The 21535-nt window shown below is 41.0% G+C and overlaps 1 protein-coding gene across 4 annotated transcripts in view; it reads left to right on the top strand.

Moving 5' to 3' along the window:
* The window catches only part of MACROD2 (mono-ADP ribosylhydrolase 2), an 835077-nt gene that overhangs the window by 761689 nt on the left and 51853 nt on the right, over window positions 1-21535 (top strand). The window contains exons 11-13 of one of the 4 annotated variants that reach the window (XM_052678095.1): window positions 2456-2539; window positions 14831-14893; window positions 18754-18822. In XM_052678095.1, the coding sequence (XP_052534055.1) occupies window positions 2456-2539; window positions 14831-14893; window positions 18754-18822 (216 nt within the window). Of the gene's footprint in view, window positions 1-2455; window positions 2540-14827; window positions 14894-18753; window positions 18823-21535 lie in introns of all 4 variants that reach the window. The other 3 variants (XM_052678026.1, XM_052677938.1, XM_052677853.1) reach the window with 3 other exon arrangements.

The following is a 21535-nucleotide window of genomic DNA, read 5'->3' as shown; positions in this document are numbered from 1 at the left end:
GTTTGCTAGATGATAAAAATTGTCATTGGAGGGGTGAGTGTTGACTGAAACGCTCCTATTGATTTGGTCCCCCGATGTGAATCATTGTTAACCCAAAAAGGGAAAATAGCAGGTAGTGCAGAGTGGCATTAGAACCAAAGAGGCCATCTGTCAATATGGTCAATTACAAATTTTCAGGTTATTTTTAAAGAGAATGGGAGAGCGTTGGCAGGAATAAATCTTTAAAAGCCTGGTTATTTTTCAGGATCTCACTTTTGCATTGAGCTTCTTGCTGAACATCATTACTGCTCTTGAATAACCTCTGTAAAAGATTGACAAAGTGTGTATTTCATGTTTTTTGCCTTTTCCCCACAGCTTTACTTATGGTTGCTTCTATGTTCTCACGAGCCTAGAAATAAATAGATCTTAGCACTTTGATTTCATCTAAATATTGTAATTGAATCTCAAATTCAGATGAACAAATGTGATGACATGAACATGGTCCTCTGTGAAGTGCTGTCAGGAAAGTTCTTCTTCCTGATGGCAAGCTAAACATCAAAGTGTCTTCTATACCATTTATTTACTGATCTGTAAAGGCCCTTTGTGCTCTGAACAATACGGAGTTGTATATACAGAAATTCTGTGCTGGAAGCTATTTTTAAGGACAATATTCAGTTTGGGCTTTTGGACCTAAAATATAATGTTCACTCCTTAGAATTAAACAAATGAAACTAAATTCAACTGCTCACGTGCAGATCTTCATTTTAGAGTTTTGTTAACGTTTTGAGCTGTAGCTTATTGTAAATTCTTGCCATCTTCTAAGTTCATAGCTGCTCTTTCAGGACTTCAGTGCAGCAGAGAACCAAGGCTCCCAGGAGGGCAGGCAGAGAATGTTTCTGAGTCGCTTTCTGGGTTCCGTGTGGAGCCAATGGTTTCTCTCTCCAAAGAACATAGTATTCCCTTTCACACTGCAAGTTCCATTTTCACATCCTTTATTTTCATACCTGTGTTTGGAAAATTTTAGCAGTTGGATTCTCTATATTTATAGAGATACATGTGGGATATGGAAGTGTAGTATCTATAGCTATCAGCAGAGCTGAGTCTTTATGAGGAACTGTGCATCTTGTTGCTGAGAGCTTTTTACGTATCCAGCAACATAAACAGTAGAGGATTGTGTACAACAGCAGAAGAGATCAGATTGTTCAGAACTTTAGGCAATTTATAATACACGTGTACATTTCTTCCTTCTTCTGTTGTTTTGTTGGGTGTTTTTTTCTAGTTGCTAATTAACTAATGGAGTTGAGGTGATTCTTTGTTTCAGCATGGCAATAGGCCTAAATCTAGAAAGGCCATGTGCTTTCCTAAGTTATCTGGTTGTAAGTATTCAAGATGTCTTTTCAGCATGCACGTAAAATCTGTTTTCTTTAGGTTTCTTCCTCTCTCAAGCCCTCAGCTGGCCATAAGGAATTGGGTGGTCTGGTGGAAAGTCAAATGACAAAAAGGCATTTTCCCATCGCTGCTGAATATGTTCAATGCATGCAATTAATTGAGTTTTAAGCATCTACTGTTCTCAGCTTTCAACCCAGAATTTGGTTAAGCAACCATTTGAAGAATATTCTCATTAGTGAGCCTTCTTTCAAATGTCTTGATTTACAAATATCTTTTATGATTAATTTCCAGCTTGGCTTTCCTTCTGTGCTAATGGGCTTTCTGTGCTACCTACAGGTCTATCTTAGGAAGCTAACAGTAACTTGATGCTTATGTTAAAAACTCTGTTCAAGTTGTATAAAACCTCTTAATTTTTAAAAAGTAACCATCTAATATTAGGTGCTGTGAACTTCACTCACTTAAACTTCACTGCATCAGTTTCTCTTTTACTCAGAAGGATTTCCTTTTCCTTCATCTTCCTGTTGCTTTCTGGCTAATGGGTTGGAAGGCTTTTTTTTTTTTTTTTTTCCCTCCAAACAGAACATTTCTATCTCATAAAACTTTCATTTCCTTAACTTCACTATCAAACTTGATTCTCAGCCTCTCATTTCATTACCCATTTCAGTCAATATTCATTTGTTACTGTGTTATTACATCGAATGGAGAATTGAGCTGAGTGGGAATCATTTCACAATTCTATAATACGGTTTAACATATATTACATTAAAAATTGCAAATTAAAAATTACAAACTTTTCTTTTTCTGAAGATATTAAGAGCTTGTTAAGAAGTAGGACGTGATCTTTCTTCCCTGCTGTTGTGGCAAAGTTAGGCAAAGTCCATTGCAAGCTGAAAGATACATTTTATGATCCTTTTCTAGCGTGTGATGCAGTAATTAATTTTCATAAGAGAAAGATAGATATCGGGCGCTGAATGGAGCACTGAGATAAAATGTACTCTCGGTTGTGATATCAAGTATGGTAAAGTTTGATATGATAACACTGTTTCAAAATATAATATATTCACTATTTTCTTTTTATGTTTTAAAGAAGGACTGGAACAAAAAAGCCAGCCTCTGTCTCCCACAAAGTGCAAGGCAGAGCAGGCTGAAGATGTGCAAGATGATGTTGAAGGTAGGTGGTCTGACTGCTTTTCAGAGCTGTTACTAAATTTTACATCTTGGGGGAAAGTTCTTGAGGAAGGAAAAAAAAGTCACAGAATCAGAGAATGGCCAGGGTTGGAAAGGACGTCAAGGATCATGAATCTCCAACCCCCCTGCCACACGCAGGGCCACCAACCTCCCCATTTAATACCAGACCAGGCTGCCCAGGGCCCCATCCAACGTGGCCTTGAACACCTCCAAGGACGGGGCATCCACAACCTCTCTGGGCAGCTGTTCCAGCACCTCACCACTTTCTCTATGAAGAGCTTCCCCCTGATATCCAACCTAAACCGTCCCTATCTCAACTTAAAACCATTTCCCCTTGTCCTGCTGTTATCTACCCTTTCAAAGAGTTGACTCCTTGTTTGGAATATTTTTATTGAAATGGAATAATGTTACTTAAAAATGTTACTTGCACACACTCGGAATTCATTCTGGTCTCAGTCATGAGACTGTAATTCTTCTGAGGTGTTTTTCATCTCAAGGTAGATTTAGATTTACAAATGCAATTTTTACTGATTATTGCTGATATAAAATGGAGAAATGTTGCTGTTTTATGTCTAACCTGTTCTGATTTTACATAATTAATAATATAAAATGTAAGGTTGCACAGTGTTTGCTTCACGCTCATTGCTCAAGCTGCTCAACTAAATCAACTACCCACAGCAATACATAGATCAATAAAATTCTTGCTTTCCTCCTCTACAAGAGAATTTTACTATGCCCCTTTGTACTCCACTTGTGTTGGTGTTTATGGTTTCAGATCTTATGCGCTGTGCTACATGTTTCCATGGTCAGAAGTCACAGATGCTTACCATTATGCCTGTGTTGTTCTGAAAAGTGCTTTCCTGCATTTGAGTTTTTCTGAGCACAGTCCACGTCAATCTAAAATTGGATCAAAGTATCTTTTCCTAATGTGTATCTCATTGGTAGAGCTGCTAAAAGATGTTAACATCAAAGATGTAATTTTCAATGTAGACTTTGACTTTGCTCTTCAATTTGTGGAAGAACAAAATGCTCAAATGCTAGAGAATTCCCCTTAGGTGAAATAGTTAAAAGGATGAACCTTAATCTTTAGTCCATGACAGTTCCTTATCATGGATTCTCTTTGACCTAATGTTCCCTAAGTGACACATCTCATTCTGCACCTCAACCGGTGGCTCCATGTCCTTCATCATTTTGACCTCGCTCTGTGCTTTCAGCTCCTAAAATATTCTGACTAGGGTGTAGTGTGAGTCATAAAGAGCAGAAAAACGTTAACATCTATCACTTTAAGTAACTGCTAGTAACATCCTGTCACTAACATTGTGACTGGTTGTTAATGGCAAGTACTTAAAGCAATAGCTGTCATCGCCTGGAAGGTGTGGGGGGACCCAAGAAATCTCATCCTGACTGGTTGTCTTTTCTTTCTTGTTGCACTAAACCCAACTGAAGTTAAAATACCAGTGTATATTTGGATTAGAGAATTCTATGATGACAAACCACATGTCGACTTGTATGCAGGCTAAATGGGGTGTGGGATCATGGTGTCGTTTTCCATATTGCTAAGTATTCCATAATACATATACTGGAGCGTGACTAAAAGCCTTCATTGTGTCTTAAAAAGTAATAAGAGGCAAAAAAAAAAAAAAAAAAAAAAGTTGTAAGCTTTTCTTTCAATTGGAAATCGAGCTGATGTTGTTCCACTGCTTCCTTGGTTTACTGAATTCTGTCTCCTTGCTTGCTATTCCTGTCAGTGTTTTCCTGGTGACCTACAGTTCACTTTGTAGAGTACAAACAAACGCATTGGAAGGATGAAGTAAATAGCATGGCAATAGAATGATTGCATTACCCTCGAGCTGTAAAATGTCTGAACTCCTTGAATTTGATGCCGTACAGTAGATTTTTGCTGATGCAGAGTCGAGGCCTGTAGCACATAATCACTGCTGCGGAATGTAATCTGGCTGGTGACAGACTCGTCTTCTCCTTGGGCAGAAATCAGGCCTGTAGTGTTTAGAAGTGAAAGCCTTGATTTTGATGTTGCGCTGAGAATAAAAGAAAGTAATTAAAGCGTTTGTTGAAGGGGGAGAAACCCAGATCAGATCACAGTAGAATTACCTGTGCCTGTGTTTTGAAGAATAGCTCCAGACACTGAGTGCCTATAGGGCTGCAGAGTGGCCAGAGTCTAATGTAGCACACCTGTGAATTATTTCTATTTAGGTAAATAGGATTTGCATGCATTTTTCTGAGAATAGAATTTAGTTTCTGTCATTCTAAATATTAGCTGTTGGTTTTGGAAAATTAAAGGAATTGCTATTGTGGAGCTTTGAAGATCAAGAAAGCTGTGTATGTGTGACACGAACCAGAACTGCATGACCGTGAGTCTGAATGATTTTGTTTGGATAGATAGGGCTTTGGCTTCCCTTCCAAGAGACTGCCTTTATTATTTTATTGTATTTTGAGGGATAAAAAAAAAGGTTTTTGGGGTAGCTCATATGGATAAGTGGCCTCAAAACTCAGTAAAGGCGGCCAGCTTTGTTGAACTTTCCTCGTAGTGAAACTGAAGTGCTTTGTGTTCAGGGTGTTTGAACCTTCAGGTGGTTTGCATACTTTATGTACCAGAAATTTAAAAAAAAGAGAAGGTATTAGCAATAAAAGCCAGTCCAAAGTGACTTACATTTAACACAAGATATTATTTTCTCCTTCATTCCATTACTACATATAAAATATTTAACAAATACACACTGAGGCCCAGGAAGAACTTAATGTTTTTTCCTCCTCGTAGCCGCCAGCATCCCTTTACACCACAGGTGGGAATACAGCTCGCTGCTTTTGCAGCCTACTGTCACACGTGTCCTCGTGGCATCCTGTAGAAACTATTCCATCGAGTGCACAAATATTCCCTCAGTTGTATCTTTGTACAGCAAGCCAAGCTGGTTCATTGGCTAGAGGTAACGGAGCAAAACCTTTTCAGTGCGTCTTAAAATCTCTGCAGAAGATCACAGAAAGTAGGCTCCTTCATTTCTGTCCTCTCCAAAATCAAGGGAAGTTGAACAAGTGGCTGTATGTAAGGAGCTTGTTTTGCAGTAAGCTAAGATAAACACTTGACATGCTAATGAAAGCAATTTTGTACAGAACCTCTGAAGTATTAGTGGTGTCTCTTATTATGCTATTAGATATATTGTTCTCTGCCTTCGGTCTGTTGATAGCAAAAAGCAAGTGTGAACTGCATAGCAGATTCTCCTGTCACTTGTTGTATTCAGTAGTTTTTCATTCTAGTGCAGGTTATTGTCTGGAGAAATGAATGGGCTGGATGCACGGGGAGTCGTTCTTTACTGCCAGGTTTTACGTGTGCAAACATGTAGAGTTATTTAGTTTTTTCTTCATGTATTTCCCTGAGTCCTGCTGTCTGGGAAAAAGAAGCCAGTGGCAATATTGCCTTTTCCATGGTCAGGTGCACTTGGTGAACTCCAAGGTGAGGAAAATATTTTTCATACTAAAGCAAATTTGGTGTGTCTTCAGTAACTTCATAACACCATCATTAAATAATGGCGTAGACAAAATGGCAATACTTGTCACAGCGTTGCTATCATGAGATGGCAGTAATGCCAAGGGTTGTATTTTCATTCTTCTGATCCCTACCAAGTAACATCAGACTGTCTTTAAAGAAGGCTAATGAATCTCAAAATGTTACTTCTCTTTTTCTCCCCTAATGGCCTCCTATGTGGGCTGAACAGTGAGATGCATGCTGTAGGTTTTCTTGATACTGGGAGAAGCAAAACTATTTGCCCTTTTGTTTCTGAATTTCTCAGTGAGATATGAAATGGAGCCTGTCCAAGAGCTGTCCCATCTATTCCCTCTATGGTCTGCAGTTGATCAATACTGTATCAAAGATGACTAACACAGCCAGCAATAGCAGCATAAATGCCTGATCTTTCTCTTCTTCCAGGAAGAAGAGAATCAATCCATGCAGCAAAAGCCATTGCTATGCCTTTCCAAGGCCAGGATCCTGCTTGTTCTCCTTTGAGGGGTGTGAAGACAGAGCTGGAGCTCTGCAAGTTATCTCACTTCAGCTTTTCTCCTGAGCTTCTCTCACAATGAAGTGCTAGGTTCTTCCTGATAGATTGATGGGCTGTTGGTCTCTAATGATCCCCTTATCTGAGACCCAGTGTATGTGTGAGGAGCTAGCATGTTGGAATTGCTCATCTGGGATCAACTTTGTCTGCTTTCTGTTCACCTGGTGGGAAGGAGAATGGTTTGATGGATAAGCCAAGCCAGGAAGGTCAAAAGGAGCACAAATCACCTTGGTGACAGTTGGTAGAGTTTGTTCCTTTGCCTGATAGGGTCATTGCACTACTGACCTCTTAGCTTTCAAGGGCAGCATCAGGTTTCTGAAATGCTGTTCATCAGCATTGGGATGCAGGGCTCGTTAGCAAGATCTTGTATTGCTCTGAATCTGAATTGTGCTGTGTCTACAGAAGTCACCCATCTGATTTGAGTATGCACTTGAAATGAGGACAAGTAGAGGTGCATCTTACCTCAGCAGTGCTGTGGTTCAGCAGGTCATGGCTGTTAGGAAGGATGCTCAATCTGAGGGAGACACCCTTGTTTCTTATCCCTTTTCCAAGAAAGGTTTGTCAGTTGACAAAAAATGCATAGTTTTGGGATTAGCAAGTAAAACTGATTTTACAGCTTAGTCCTTTAGTTGCAACATTAATGTAAGACTTCTCCTTCCTTCTTCTTTACAGCACAATTTTTGCAGCTTTGCTGCTCGTTGCCTGGTTTCATAGAGAGTAGGATATAATATATTCAATGGCAATAGTCATAGAATCATTAAGGTTGGAAAAAAACACTAAGATCATCTTGTCCAAGCCCAACCCAACCCCACCATACCTACCAACCATGTCCTTCAGTGGCTCATCGCCACAGCTCTGGAACACCTCCAGGGACGGTGACCCAGCCACCCCCTGGGCAGCTGTGCCACTGCCTCACCGCTCTTTGGGAGACAAAATATTTAATACCCACTCTGAAAAGATACTGAAGTCAGCAGTGCTATGACTTTTGCTCCTTCCCTGAGGGGTGCGGCGTGCGTACATCTGCAGTGTGTTACGGCTACACAGCAATGTTCAAAGCATCTTTCTTATGGTCTTTGTAACACTATGCAGACCTGATTGTCTGTCCCTTTAAGGTATGGATTAATATTAACCAGATTTGACTTCTGATTAAGTTTTAAAGTTGTCCTTGATTTATAGCAAACAATTCTTCTATCATTTGAGAAACCATAGCTACGTTTCTTCCTTGCATCCCACAGGGCAGTAATATTCTTCAATAAATTTCTGCTCCACTCATACTGAAAATGAACATCTAGACACATAATTATGCTTCAAAAACACACTCTCTTGTTCAGCATTAAAGTGCTCCTTCTTATTTAGATAGCTTAGAAGTTACTGCATTCCTTTTACCACCAAACTAAACCCTTAAATAAAATTTCACATTAAGATAAAGTACTTAGACAAAATTCCCTGTGAAGCATGTGTATCAAACATGTCTGTAAAATGTTTCACCTTCATACAGACTGGTTATATTTAAAGTGATGCTATTAACCCTTATCCACTTTGGCTGATAGCTTCTTTTTTCACTCCAGTTTTGAAGTCTGCCATCTGTCTTGACTGATTACAGCTCTCAGTGTATCAGGTGATCACTTTTCATTTAGCCAGGGGAAAAACAGGACGTTATCTGTGTATTTATTTGTTATTTGCTCTCTGAGCAAACCCTTCTTAGAAGATTCTTTTCATTGCTGGAGAGGCTATTGCCATTGCATTAGATAGTCATGCAGCAGTCACACACGACAGCTTTGAAAATGCAGCTCATTTTGGTCTCTGCAGGTGACACACCATCCTGTTGCTTCAGCCATTCATTTGTCGGGGTTTCTTTTAGCAGCCGACTGCATGTGTATGTAAACTGTAGCAGATAAACAGTTGCAATTCCTTTCTCATTTCTAGCCACCAAGTGAATAACAGCAAAGCAGTGCGATTGTTCGGGCCCAGCACAGAAGGCACAGTCAGTTCATTTTGAAATGCTAATGCAAAATAGTGCCATGCTTGTTTTGGTTCATGTTTTATGCCCTCTTAGTAAGCGTGGTTTCCTGCATGGCTTCCCTATCCAGTTCTTTGCTGTTACATTCCTCCATCACACGATCTCAGGAATGGTATGCACAACATTGAAGTAGCTTTTATTTTATATCTTTCCTGTGAAGAAGCAGCTGTGCCACAGTCCTTCACGGTCTGCGGTTACCCATTCTCTAGGGTACACCAAGAAAATGAGCACTAACAGCAAATTGACATAGGGTGGATGTTATGGTCATACTGCACACCCTCACATATTTTTGCCTTAGCTGGGGAGGGCTGGGAGTCAGCCTCCTCAGCTCGCTCCTCAGTGTGCATCAAATCACACGGGCAGTTTCTTTAACTTCATACACCAGGATAGCTGTATATGAATGCTTGCACATCGCCGTGTAATTTTTGCATCAGAATGCAAATTGCATCTTCGTGCTTTGTATGGACTTTGTAGGCTGTCCGTATTCTGGTTCTTTTGGAGAGCTCAGGCTCCCAGGAAATACCTGCTTTTATTTGCTTTGTAGGGACGCTTGCAGATTGTCAAAAATAGTGATGATCAGCATCTTGCACAATGAAATTTTAGATAATATATTGCCTGGTATCTGTACTGCAAAATCTGAGCTATGGTGTGTGTCACACAAAAAAATTACATCCAGAAAAAAAAAACAAACAACCAAACAAACAGCCTTGCTTGATGTTCCCAGCAATATTGTGGATTGGGATACATCTGAGCACAAGCGAAGCACTTCACTCAGCACTGGAAACTGTTGGCCCATACGTTGTCCCCTGGTTCTTCCTTGTGCTGGGAGCTATGAACTATGGTGCTGAGTTACCTGCTTTGTGATCCACAGAGGAGTGAGTTGAGGGAAGCACCTCGCAACTGCAGTGGGCTTTAGCTTAGGCTCCCATATTTCTCAGGACGCTAAATAATGAAATGCAATAGTGTTATTTTAAACCTCTGAGATAATCCCCACGAGTTGCAGTTCTCATTCTTTTCCCACACTCCCCGACAATACTTGACAAAAACGCTGCATGAAAATAAGAACCTGTTATTCATTACACTGACAACTTGGTGAGGCTCGGTGTGCTGATGGAGGGCTGCGTCTGCAGTGAGGTAATTGTTCAAACAAGGGGGGAACAGGTCTCATAACTCCATTAAACAATTGCTGCCAATGATAATTCTTTACTCAACCTTCTTTCAATTCACTCTAAAGAAATTCCATGCAAGTCCGCTTTAAAGCTGACTTAAAAATTGTGATTTAATTAGAAGAAACTAAAATGCAAACCAAAAATGTTCAATAACCTCAGGCCACCACCCTAATGATTTGTTTTCATGCTTTTGGAGTTCTACCATGATGGCTCTTCTTGTTTTATGTCTGATATCATTTTGCCACTGGAGCAGTCTGACAGTGGTTGCCGGCTATCGGATCTTGAGTGTATATCCAGATCCATATGTGTTCTCTTCTCACATCATAGGAGTTTGTTGAAGTCAGCAGATCTGCTCGTGGGTAGAATGCAACAGCTGTAAGATCAAGGCCCGTATTTTTAATTTTCTCATTAATTAGTGTCCCTGTTATTGCAGAAGAACCTTCACATCATTAGTGCAATTTCCGCGGCAATGTTTTTTGTGCTGTAAAAAAGACAATTCAGAACTGTGACATCTTTTATCTGCCAGATCTCTGTTTGCATTTGTCACAGAAGCGTGGCCTAGCTTTGAGAGAAATTTTCAGGCCAGACCATGGGAGATTTGTGTGGCTGCAAAGCAAAAGCCATGTGAGGACGTAACAGGGTGAGAGCTGGAGCTCAGGATTGTGTTTGCATACACAGATATTTGGGAAGGACAGACAAGTTACGACTCTCAGATGTTGGCCCTCTGTATCAACTATTTCCACTCCAGATAGGAGGATTCTGAGAGAGCCTCTCTCTGACTGTAGGCACACAATGGCATGTACAAGTGCTTTTTTCCTAGTGAAAAAAACTTTACCATTAATAACTCGTGTGTTGGAGGAGTAGAAGTAGACTGGCTGGGCAGAATTTCCTCCTTTGACTAAAAATACATTATCTGCAATTCTGTTTTCTTCTGAAAAGCGTCTTTTTTGTACCAATTTTTGAGATGTTGACATTAACCTCAGCTCTAAATATGTCTGTGACTACTTATGAAGGGACTGCTGAGGAGGAGTAGGTGTGTGAGAATCTGGCACTCATTCATCTCTGAAATGGGAACGGCCAAGAGGCCGGCAGACTATTAATATTTTTGACTTGCCGTGTTTGCTGCAAGAACAGCGAGGGATGTAAAAAGCCCCGTGCCTCCAGGCTCTGGCAGAGTAAATGGGAAGAATACTAAAAGCTGCTCTGTTTGTGCTGCTGAGAGCTTGTCCCCTGGACATTCACAGGGCTCTTGTCTCAGCCTTCTCCCGTATGACTGCCGGCTTATTATTTATCATATCATCTGCTTTGTTTTGGGGCAGTTTCTGCGGCTGACACATCACTGTGCATGCTAAGTACCTCTTCCTTAACATAAAGCAGGCAGACACAGAGCATCCAGTTTTCTAGCTTAGTTCAAAATGCTGTTTGCTTTGCCTGCTTGCTGAATGTGCTGATTGGTCACTGCTTGGCCTGTGACCAGATATAGATAAGGATATCTGCTATTTGGGGGAAAGTTCCTTGTCGATCCCAAAGAATAAGGCTAAGAGGAGAGAGCAAGCTCCTACCATACAGTAGTCAGCTTGGCAGAGGATAACATATGGCCAGGAGTAGGTATTTTAGCGTCTGATGTGCTTCTGTAATTCTGAAAACTCCTGTTTTTTCAACTGACTGCCATGCAGGGGAAAAGAAACAGATGTTCCCATTTGTCATTTGATGTGGCTCAAAATCATTTACATTTGCTGGCCTAAAATGACACAAAATGTCATTCACCACTTTTTCCATCTCCTTTGGAGTGAGTGACAGATTGCTGTTCAATTGCTGGTACAATGGAAAAGCAGATATTGTGGGGACAGTTTTCACCTAAAGGAAATGCAATCGCCAGTTGCTGCAGTAGTGGAAAGAGAAGGATGACAGACACTATGGAAGCCAACCAGTGGAAAAGATGTCTTTAGTATTAATGTCATGGGGAAGACTCAAGGGAAATGCACTGGGTCTGACTTTTCTGCCTGGTGAAAAGGAGAGCAGGGGCGAATAAAACTGCAGTGGAAAACTGGCTTGCTTCTCTTCTAAGATATGTTTTCGGCTCTTTGGTTTGAGCATGTGCTACTTTAAGACCTTCCCATTTGCTGTGCGCCCAGTTCCAGTGGAAAGCAATGCTTACATAAAGGTTCTTCATCAGTAGAAGACACTCAGTAAGAGACTTATTAGGAAAGTTTATGAAAAAATGGAAAAAACTGTTTGTCAGATGCTTTGGGATTAGCCACTTTTCCACCCAATAGTTTGCTTTCTTACTGTGTGTTCTTACTCCACTTTCCACAGAGATGAAGAGGTTCCCTAGGCCAAGCAGAGCTTACCCTTTCCCTCTGCAAATCACTCACTTCAGAATCACTCACCCACTCTTAACTGTGGTGTTTCCTTTCCTCTAATTGTAGGAGAGTCACTTTGCAGGCTCAACACGTACTTTCACTATGCTGATCAAAATTAATTCCCTTGTCACAGTCCAGTCAGTCTGCTATGCTGGGTCAGAGTACAAGAGGTGAAACTTCTGCTTAAAGTCTTTCACGTTTGGTGGGTTGGTTTTTTTTTTCTACTCAAAAGGAACAAAATGAAATGTTAGATGGAAAACACGTTAAGAATCTAATACACAGTGCTGTAATTATCTTTCCATTATTCTAGTTTTAAACAGTGAATCTCCGGTGAAATAATAGCCTCAGGATTGACAACATGTTCTAATGAATATATGCATTGTCTGTTAATCTGATGAAGCAGCTCTTTTAAACCTTCTTTGGAGGTACAAGTTCACTTTGAGAAACCAACTTTAAAATAAGGTGTAGCCCTTTGGAAATAACTATGAATAAATCCCCCAAATACCTGATTTTAGCCAAGTAACTTGTGGTTATGCCACTTCAATGGATGTAGCAACAAGTGTCATCTAGAAATGTAGTTTTTCATTCTAAATGTAGTAAGGCAATTGCTGAAATGACTTGCAGTGATATATCCGTAGCTACTATTTTTGCCTGATGTGCTTTTCCTGAATATGAAGTTCTTTTGTACAGAGCAAAACATGTTGGACTTGGCCAAAGTGAAATCCTTTATGTTCTGGCGCCGCTTGTTTAACAGTGATGCAATATTCTCTTTGGATCCGACTTAATGGTAAAGATTTTTCAAGTGTCACTGCACTGTTGTGTTACAGCGTTGTGTTGAACTGAACATACCTTTGCGCAGCTCCCGAGCTAGACAACTTTATCCCTCAGAAACACAGCCTAGTGACATAAAGGATTTTTTTCTTCTTTATTAATTGCATGTTGTAAAGCCTGCAAAGTCCCAAACCCGTGTTGTAAAAGGAGAAGGGGGAGAGAAGAGTTTGTCTTCAGGCACAGCAAACTTTCTGGTCTGCTTGCGGTCCCTGCATTGCGTGTGGACAGGGTGATTTAAAGGGAGGGAGAGAAAAACCCCAGCTGGTTTTGTCAAGCCATTTTGGTCATCCATGAAATGCAATTTTTTACAGGTTAGAGCTCACTAATGTCCTAAGAAATCGACGTAGCCAGCCAGCCATTGCAGGTGGTTACAGTCGGTGCGGAGAGCGGCAGGCAGGCAGGAGCCCCAGTGCTGGGTGCTGCTCCATCTCCTTGCTCCATCCCCACCTCCGAGAGCCGCTTCACGCGAGCCGATGGGGAATGCTTCTCCACGAGTCCCATCTGCTGGATGCTGCATGTATTGCCTGCTGGAGAAGGCGAGCGTCATACCCCGACCTCTAAGTCTGAGCTGAGTGTAGCGTGATGCCAAGAGATGTGTGTTTGCTGCTGAAACACATGCGTTTACTCAGTTTTTCTCCCATCCACCTAATTGCATTTGGGCTACTGCTGTTCTCTTCAGCAGACTCTGTGCTAAGTAAAAGCAAGGAGGCAGTGCAAAGAGCTTCAACTGCGCTGCTTTAGAGAAGCTGCAATCAGAAAAATGCGGGAGCCACAGCAAAAAAATACACTTATCATTATCGAGCCATTTACAGGCTTGGGAATGAATTTCCTTTCTCCCAGTGTACATGCTCAGCAGTCACTTTTCCAAATGCCTCATTAAGGCTGGAGCTCAGCTGCCATGCTGAAAGAGAGGGAGCACAGCCATTGCATCTGAGCCAGCCTGTCTCATGGCAGCCTCTAACGTTGTTAGAAAACTAGAAGAGTGTTCTCCATTGCTGGAAATACAGATTTCCTGATATACTTCTAATTGGGCCAGGCGAAGGTTAAAGGAGCTTGGTGTGGTGTCCATGGACCAGTTTTCCCAGGGCGTCGCTTCTGGCAGTGGTAACACAGGGTTTGATACCTGCCTTCAGTAAGAGAGCTGGAGGGAAGGAAGTGGGTGATGAATGTGAATGCAAAGTAGCAGAGAAAATTGGGAATGAATGTGAATGTAAAACGGGGGAAAACACATTAAATCCTAGCGATCTGACTGTAGTTTATTTTGCTCTCTCCATTGCAGTCATTTCTGATGCATTTTTCTACTTTATGTTAAGTGACGTTGAGCTTGAGCCTTTTGCTTTAAAATAAAATTCAGGCAATTCTGCCTCTCCTCTTCTTACCTTCCATAGCTATGTAAGTGGGTTCTGCAATCTGAAACACAGCCACTCCAAGGCTCTTGTGGAAATGTTACTGGAGGAAAATAATCCCAGGGGAAAAAAAAAAAATCTTTAGAAAATGAATAGACTCAGATCAAGCAACATTTTTATCTACTGCCGACAGTGTTTAGAGAAAGCTCTATTTATTTGGTATACAGATATTTCTGATGTGCCTACCAAGGTAATAATCTTTAATCTAACCTCCCTTCCCAGCTGGAAATATAGCAGCTTAAAATTTTGCTGGTTACGTTTGCCATTTGTTCAGTTCACCTTTGCCTCTTTCCCCTTCTCTTGTGGAGCCTTGTTACAAACAAGCAGTTTGTGCTGCGTTGGTGACCATGAATAGTGCTGCTGCTGCTGCTACCAATAGGAAGATACATCCTAAAGAATTGTGTGGTCTCCCCAATAGGTGGTAACAGCGCAGAGGAGAAGCAAAGTGTTGAAGAAACCGTGGGCCCAAGCCAGGAAGCAGGTGAGTGCCCAGGTCCTTGGAGGGCTTTTGGTTTTGTCCACCTTGGTGAACAACAGCCCTACTCAGTGCTGCTTAAGGAAAATGTTTGTACTTTTCACCAGATTAGCTCAAGGCTTGTGCAGCTCCATTCATTATGAATGAAAGTATTGCAATGCAGGAATGCAGGCTTCTCTCCTTAACCTCCCAGCTCCAGATTCCCCCTTTGAGGTGGACTACCTTTAGCTAATCCTGTAACTAGAGAGAAGTAATCTTCCCTCTCTGCTTGCACCAAAGTAGCACGGAATTGAAATGGGGGGAAAGGAAATTTGGGGAAGGTCTTTCCTTACTGAATGTTGGGCTTCTTAGGTTTTTCAGGCTATTTTCAGGTTTTAATAAATTGTCTGCACAAGTCTCAGGGGTTATGAAGATTCTAAATCCATACAGAAAGGCATTACATATACTGTGAATGAATGTCAGAGTTCACGAACAGAGGATTTTGCAGATGGCATGCTTATAAATTATATATTACAAGTTAGTAAGTTCAATATTGTAAAATACAATGTCACTCCATGGTCACAATAGATTTTCTTCTTTTTTTCTGTTTATGTTTTTAATCTCACCCAACTCTGTTCATTGCAAAAGACTTAAAATTAAGCACTTTATCAGAAGAGCTGAAGTGACAAGCAAAATGCCTGTAAATCCCCTTCTTTTTTAGGATTTCTTTTTTCAGCATTACATGTAACACAATTCTTTTTTTTTTTTTTTTCTTTTTTTCCCCTCATAGTAGTGCAGGATGTTACCTTAATTCACAGAGCATGAAGCAGTTTTATTCAGAGCTATTTTTTTAAGCTGACTTGGAGATTGTTATCAAGTGGAAAACTGAGCTGAAGAAGGCCAGCTGGTAAGGGCAGGAGGAAAAATAGAAATCCTGGATTCTTGACTTATCTGGTTTGCTTACTGTACTGTAGCTCTTTCCAGACGAGGAATTCATTTGATGTGGGTCCTTATATGTCCCAGGCAGTGAGCACTGTGTGTGTGGAAGTGCAGTGTTTCTCCCTGTGCTCCACAGGTCAGTCTCCTGCAGCTGTGTGTTTAACAGCTGGTGGTGGCCTCAAGCGCTTGAAGTCCCTCTGTATGTGCCTTCTTTGTTGCCTATTCTTTGGCAAGCAGTGGGTGGTGGAGATATGGGCGTACAGCATAGCACCTTTGGACCAGGAACGTTTATGCTCATCAAGATAATGATGCTGCATGAGCCAGCAGTGTGCCCTTGTGGCCAAGAAGGCTGGTGGTGCCTTGGAGGCGGGGCATTACGAAGACCAGGGTGATGGAGGTGATCCTCCCCCTCTGCTCTGCCCTGGTGAGGCCACATCTGGAGCAGCTGTGGCCAGTTCTGGGCTCCCCAGTTCAAGAAATATGGGAAATTACTGGAGAGAGTACAGTGGAGGGCTACAGAGATGGTTTGGGGCCTGGAGCATCTCCCATCTGGGGAAAGGCTGAGAGACCTGGGGCTGTTCAGACCACTCAGTCTGCAGAGGAGAAGACTGAGAGAGAATCTTATCAATGCTTGTAAATATAAAAAAGGCAGGAACCAAGAGGCTCTTCTTGCTGGTACCCCAAAATAAGAAAAGAGGCAGCAGGCACAAACTGGAACACAGGCGGTTCTGTTTGAATATGAGGAAAGCCTGTGAGGTGATGGAGCACTGGAACAGGCTGCCCAGAATGATGGTGGAGTCTCCTTCTCTGGAGATACTCAAAACCCACCTGGATGCAGCCTACCACAGGGAACCACAGGGTGGGCTGGGAGTCGGACAAGATGATCTCCAGAGGTCCCTTCCAACAGCTGCAGTTCTGTGATTCTGTTTTGGTGCTGAAGGAGATAACCATGTTGACTTTCCTGGGTTTTTACCATTGCGGTAGTCGTAAGTTGTTCTGTCTGAATCCAGGCTGTGTTTTTTTGACCTTTTCCTAGGCAGGGGGATATTTTTGCTCAAGCAGTGTTGAGCTTTTAACTATATCAAGTACTACCTCAGGATTACTCCAGTTGCAGGGATTCACTGAAACCCAGTTGTATTACTGTCTGTAGTTGCCAAATACATCCTGTTTTACTTGTCTACTCTATTGACTCTGATGAGATGTAAGTTTCCTTGGTATTTTGATTTGCAAAGCTGCTGGATTGAATGAGATACATTTCCTTTTTCCCTAGAGAAGTAAGGGGAACGCGCTTCTCTTAATTATTACTTTGCTACTGTAGGTGTGCTAAATGCATTGTGTTTTCTTCCAAAGCTGTCATTATGACTTTCTATGTTACAAGCTGTCAGGCCTAGTTTATTGGGGAGATATCATGTACACTCCTGTGCTATCTCATATTGGTAGTCATGTCTTGTTACTCTAATGAAGAGTGTCAAAGAAAAGATCCAGACTTTATTTAGGTCCCAGATCCAGAACATTTTCTGAACTCATTTTAGGCATGCACCTAAAGATAGCACTGTGCCTACACAAACTGCGTGAATCACTTCCTCAGCCACAGGCACACAGCGTTACAGAAAGAAATGACTTGGATTAACATGAAGCCCTACTGGTTCACCTAGTGATAAGAACAGAGAGGCAGACAATTATCTTGAGTAAGTAATGTTCAGCTGATGAATTGCTCCTGCTTTCCGCTTTCAACTGCGGAGACAAAACATCATCAGAAACTTTTAGGGTTGCTGCTTCTGAACCCTTCCTTGTTGGTAGGAAATGAGCTGATTTTTTAAGATACACAGCTGTATGCCTGAAGTTGTATGCCCATTTCTAATCATTATAAAGGATAATTGTGAGGAGCAAGCCATTCAAATACTAAAGTTCTAATTTGTATTTTCTAAACCAAAAGGCATAACCTTCATCTGAGTGTGACAAATCACAAATCATTACTTTACTATCGTAAAAGAAAGCGTATGAGAAGCAAAAATAAACTGTGCTCTTACATAGTCATTACTTCAAGATTTATACATTCTTATTACAGAGTAGATGAAAAAGCCAATTATAGCGTACAAGGATTGGCCTTGAATAGTTTGGCTATTACAGTGTTGTTGGTTTTTCTAGTAATCTGTCCTCTATCCTTTCATCGGTGTGCCTCACAATTAACACAAGGAAAACAAAATGGCAGGTGATTCAGTCCTCCAACTTCAAGCTAGTTAAAAATACTCAATAACTAGACCAGGTGAAAAAAGAACAACTAGAGGCAAGTCTTAAGAAAGAAGTGAAAGGCTAAAAATGAAAACAGGTTTCTAAAGGTTTTAAATTGCAAAGATTGCTGAGAAGCAGCAGCAGTGAAAAAATACACTATTAAATTCAGTTACTAATTTTTATCTATTAAAGATCACAGTTCTAACAGCACGTGCCCTACCATTAAACAGCTATGCACCACAGATTTTTACAGACTTGCTAAGTTTCAGATCTGATTCAAGAAAGATTCTGTTTTCAGGAAGGCATTTGCATTTAATGATTTTGATTCCAGTGGGGCTATTGGACATGATTAAAGAATGGCTTGTGTTTTTTTCCCCAAATAAATACATTAAATAAAAAAAAGAAATATTTAAGCAAAGAGAACAGCAGCCTGCCCACAAACTTGGCAGCTGTTCCTCTCTCTATTACGGGATGTTGAGGTACAGATTTGATCTGGCAGTATTGCAATGGAAGTTTACCCCTGGCTTAGGGAAGACAGTCAAACCAGTAATGGTCAGGGAGCACAATGAGAATGGATGGAAGCCCAAAAAATCACATTCAAGCATTGTATCATGCTTCCAATAAAGTGTAACACTTGTTTTTTTCCCCTCAGTAAACCAGTTCATCGGATTGCTAGCTAATGAATAACTTGTCTTTCATTTCTTTGGTTCTTACAGATGAGACAAAACCTTCCGCTGTAGCCAGCCTATCATCATCAGAAGAAGCAAAGCCTAGTGAGGATAAAGGTACAGATTGTAAATTGCATTGCAAAATATCCAAACCCAAGAGGACAACTCACAAAGCCGTGTTTTCCTTTGTCTGGAAATTGCTAAAATCACAGTTAAACCATACAGAAATAGGTACATACTTGGATTTTGATTTACAAAAGTCTTTGTAATAAAACTACTTGGCACCAGCTGTTGTGCTGATGAGAGATGCCATGAATTCCAACAATTTTCCTTCTTATGGAGGTAATGCTACAGTATCATACACGACATATCAGAAATAAGCCTGGAGCTTGCACTCGCTGGGATTATTCACGTGTGTAAAGTTGAATGTGCAGATCTATCTCCACGGTGTTAGCTCTCCTATTCAGAGCTCTCCTGATGGGGAAAAAGAAAAACACAATAGCTATAAACACATCAAGAGGAGACAGAAGGAGATGAAGTCATAATTGAGAAGGAGAAAGTAATGTTTATGTTGTGCAGGCTGTGCTGGGCACTCAGATCATTTAGTTTGTGATAAATATTTAAAAGTGTCACGGGGCCAAATGTTGGGGAGTTTAGGAAACAAGAAAGAGGGATGATCTAATTTAAATGCTTCAAGCTGAGATTTTTCTGATGGAACTGTTGGTTTACAGATAGGAGCCAGTGCACAGACGTGCTGTTTTTGATACTGTTCCGATATCATGCTATTAATTGCTTGTGCCGCTCTCTGGTTTTTGGCATTTTTGTGTGGGTGCGTCAGGAAAAAGCCTGGGTGATTTATAAAACGTTCGCTACTGGTAATTCAAAACAGGAGTTATGCTATCTGTAATAAATACCGCCTATCAGAAAGATGGGCTAAGGAAGACTAATAGAAAATTTTAATGCGTTTCACTGAGATAACATAATTATTAACATCCATTAAGTTATTTATTTTAAAAGATCTAATGTTTAATTCAGTGTCGCTGCTTGACTCTCTTCTCATTTTTCTAGATAAGTGTGACAGGGTGCGAGATCTTGCCATTTTGTTCCAAAGGAACATGCTAGAGAGCCCACATACTTACCTGATTATGAGTTCAAAGCCTGGCGCAGGTTGATTTAAGTGCTCTCTCAACTGGTTGATTGATACTGCAGGGAAAAAAGCCCTCAAACCCTTGCCAGAGTGCTGGCTTTTGCTATTGATATCTTCAGATTAAGGTCATAGCAAGGCTAGTTTGAGGCAGGAATAGTAATAGGTTCAGTCCCAGCATAGCTGGTGATTACCTGTCACTCATTTTTCTCTCTTCGCTGACACTTGGCCTTTTTACGTATACTGTATCTATACGATCTCCCATTGTGTGGGTTTTGACGTTTTGTAGTGTGAGGCCTGCGGTGGGTTTTTGGGTTAGGATGTTGTCTGCAGCTTCACCAGAACTCCAAAAATTTCGCTACTGCTTTAAGTGCTTGTTCATTACTACAAAGTCGATGCCTTCTGATAGCTAATCTAATCATTGTTAAACTACTCCCGTTTGGCCCTTTGTACTTAGTTTCATCTTCTCAGGAAAGCAGCTTTCTTTGTGTTATGCCTTTCGCTTTTCCTTTAATATTCTAAGAGAATCATGTTTTCCCCTCTTCTCTTGAGAGACTGGCAGAAGAAACAGTGCCCTGCGAAATGGACAGGACCATTCTTCGATGCCTTTCTCCTCAAGGATAGGATGGAGAAAGCATTGATAGGGGAAAAGGAGTGAAACAGATCCACCTCTATATATCTTGTTTGAAAACTCATACTAATAGACAAAAAGAACAGTTGGAAAGAGATCCTGTTTTGGGTTGTATCTGCTAATTAGCTCAGTAGAAGGAGAATATTTTCTCTGAAGGAGCAGTGAGGCATTGGCACAGACTGCCCAGGAAGGGTGGTGGGGTCACCGTCCCTGGAGGTGTTGGAACAAAAAAGGGTGGATTGTGGCACTGAGGGACATGGGTAGTGGGCATGGTGGGGGTGGTTGATGGTCGACTAGGTGATCTCAGTGGTCTTTTTCAGCCTTAATAATTCTACGAATCTAACCAAGGTTTTTGAGCATTGAAACCACTGCATCTACCAGGCCGTGGTTTGCATTGGGTGTTTTCAGATTTTTGGATTATGACAGCATATGGATTATTATCGCATGAATACTGCTGTTACAAAAAACTTGCTACTTGTTTAGGAAATGGCAATTTTACAAAATTCTGGTGCTTCTGAAAACACCTGCTGCTCCTGAAATAAATTTCAGCCTTCAAATTGTTTGCCCACTGAGTTAACGCAGCTAAAACCTGCCAGGTTCTGGAGTGCACTCTTTTCTGCCGTTTATCTTCAACTTAATGAACTGGATGTGAGGCATTGAAAGAAATTACAGTTTTCCAATTCTTTCACCTAATTACTGGGAAAAGAGATTTATGGCAAAGGAGTACAGGCTATATTCTTCCAAAATGCATGGTTTAAAATAATCAGAACAGGCGGTTTCCAAGCTTGCTGTCGCAGTTCTTCAGCCTTTCTAATGTCAGTTCTGGTGAGTGCCCTGAAATGGCTATTTCAACTCTAACCATCGTCAATTAGTAATTTTTCCACTTTTTTTTCACATGTATTTCTGGGATCGGAAAATAGTGAACACACTGAAATACTTCTGCATGGTTTTAAAATGTGCTGTTGTTCAAAATGGATTCTGATTCCTATCAGTCTGAAGGTTGAGGCTCCGCATGCCAGCTACAGTGATGATGTTTCTCTGCCTTGGTTAAAATG

The sequence above is a fragment of the Tympanuchus pallidicinctus genome, unplaced genomic scaffold, assembly GCF_026119805.1.
Source record: "Tympanuchus pallidicinctus isolate F22 unplaced genomic scaffold, pur_lepc_1.0 scaffold1, whole genome shotgun sequence".
NCBI classification, from domain to species: Eukaryota; Metazoa; Chordata; class Aves; order Galliformes; family Phasianidae; genus Tympanuchus; species Tympanuchus pallidicinctus.
Note: the sequence above shows the minus strand (reverse complement) of the source record. Positions and strands in the feature narration are given on the sequence as shown.